General features: G+C 26.6%; 1 protein-coding gene across 1 annotated transcript in view; it reads left to right on the forward strand.

Moving 5' to 3' along the window:
- The window catches only part of LOC105452911 (cytochrome P450 4c21-like), a 24555-nt gene extending 24042 nt beyond the window's left edge, over nt 1–513 (forward strand). The window contains exons 6-7 of the mRNA XM_011694463.1: nt 43–222; nt 311–513. Of these exons, the coding sequence (XP_011692765.1) occupies nt 43–222; nt 311–489 (359 nt within the window). The 3' untranslated portion in view covers nt 490–513. The remainder of the gene's footprint in view (nt 1–42; nt 223–310) is intronic.
- Nucleotides 514–1180: the final 667 nt, after the last annotated feature.

Raw genomic sequence — 1180 nt, forward strand, 5'->3', positions numbered from 1 at the left:
TATTTTTGTAATAATCTTTTAATATAAAAGTATACCTTTTAGGGGAGGTTGTGATACCAAAAGGTGCAGATATTGTTATAGCGATTATAAAAATGCACCGAGACGAAAAGTATTGGTCAAACCCATTGGTGTTTAACCCTGATAGATTTCTCCCAGAAAAAATGAAAGATTTTCAAGCGTTTTGTTATTCTCCATTTAGCGTTGGATCAAGGAACTGTATAGGTAGGCATAAATAAGTTTTAGTATCATGATGTAAATTGATTATTTTATTTACCTATAGAACTAATTTATAATTAGCAACAAATTGCAGGTATAAAATATGCAATTAGATGTATAAAAGTCATGCTGGCAACATTGATACGAACGTATGAATTCAAAGTTAATAAAAGTATTGAATTAAATAAAATAAAATTGACATATAGTATTACAATATCTCCTGTGGAGCCTTTCAAAGTTAAAATTAAAAAACGATCCAATAAAATAGTATAAAAATATACTAAATATTTAAGATTATATTTTTGTTATAATATATTTTCTGCTTATAATATATCTGTTATAATATAATATATATTATATTGTGGTGGAATTCAATTTATTATTTTTTAGTTTATAACGTTAGTTTGTATAGTTTGTAACGTATGTAATATATGTAAGAATGATGAGGTATTGATGCACACTGCAATTAAGAGTGTAACTACACTATCAATTCATGTCGATTTTAATATCGATTGTATTCAGCATCGCCATGTGCATTCAATATGTGCTTGCTCTTTTACTTTGATATATATTCTGTTCTGTTCTTTGATAATAAACTAGTGCAAGCTAAACTAAAGTATTAAATTGTTTCATCTTCCCAAACCTTACTGCACAGTAGTAAAAGCAGTTTTATTAATATTAACAAAGAATAAAATCGATATTAATCTTTGAAGATCATATTTTTTTATATTGCATCTGTTAATCCTTAACAAAACAATCAGTTTGTTTCTATTCATGATTACAATCAGTTTTTATAAACTGAAAATCTTTGTTATTTTATGTATAAATTTCAATAACACTATGGGATTTGCATCACGAGTGTGAATAATAATTTCGGACGTATTTTGCTATTGAATACAAATTCGTTGGCAGAAATTGATTAAAGCACGTTGCAACATTATGTCAAAGTCAAGATCATTGGAGC

Source organism: Wasmannia auropunctata, unplaced genomic scaffold (genome assembly GCF_000956235.1).
Source record: "Wasmannia auropunctata unplaced genomic scaffold, wasmannia.A_1.0 LD336025.1, whole genome shotgun sequence".
NCBI lineage: Eukaryota > Metazoa > Arthropoda > Insecta > Hymenoptera > Formicidae > Wasmannia > Wasmannia auropunctata.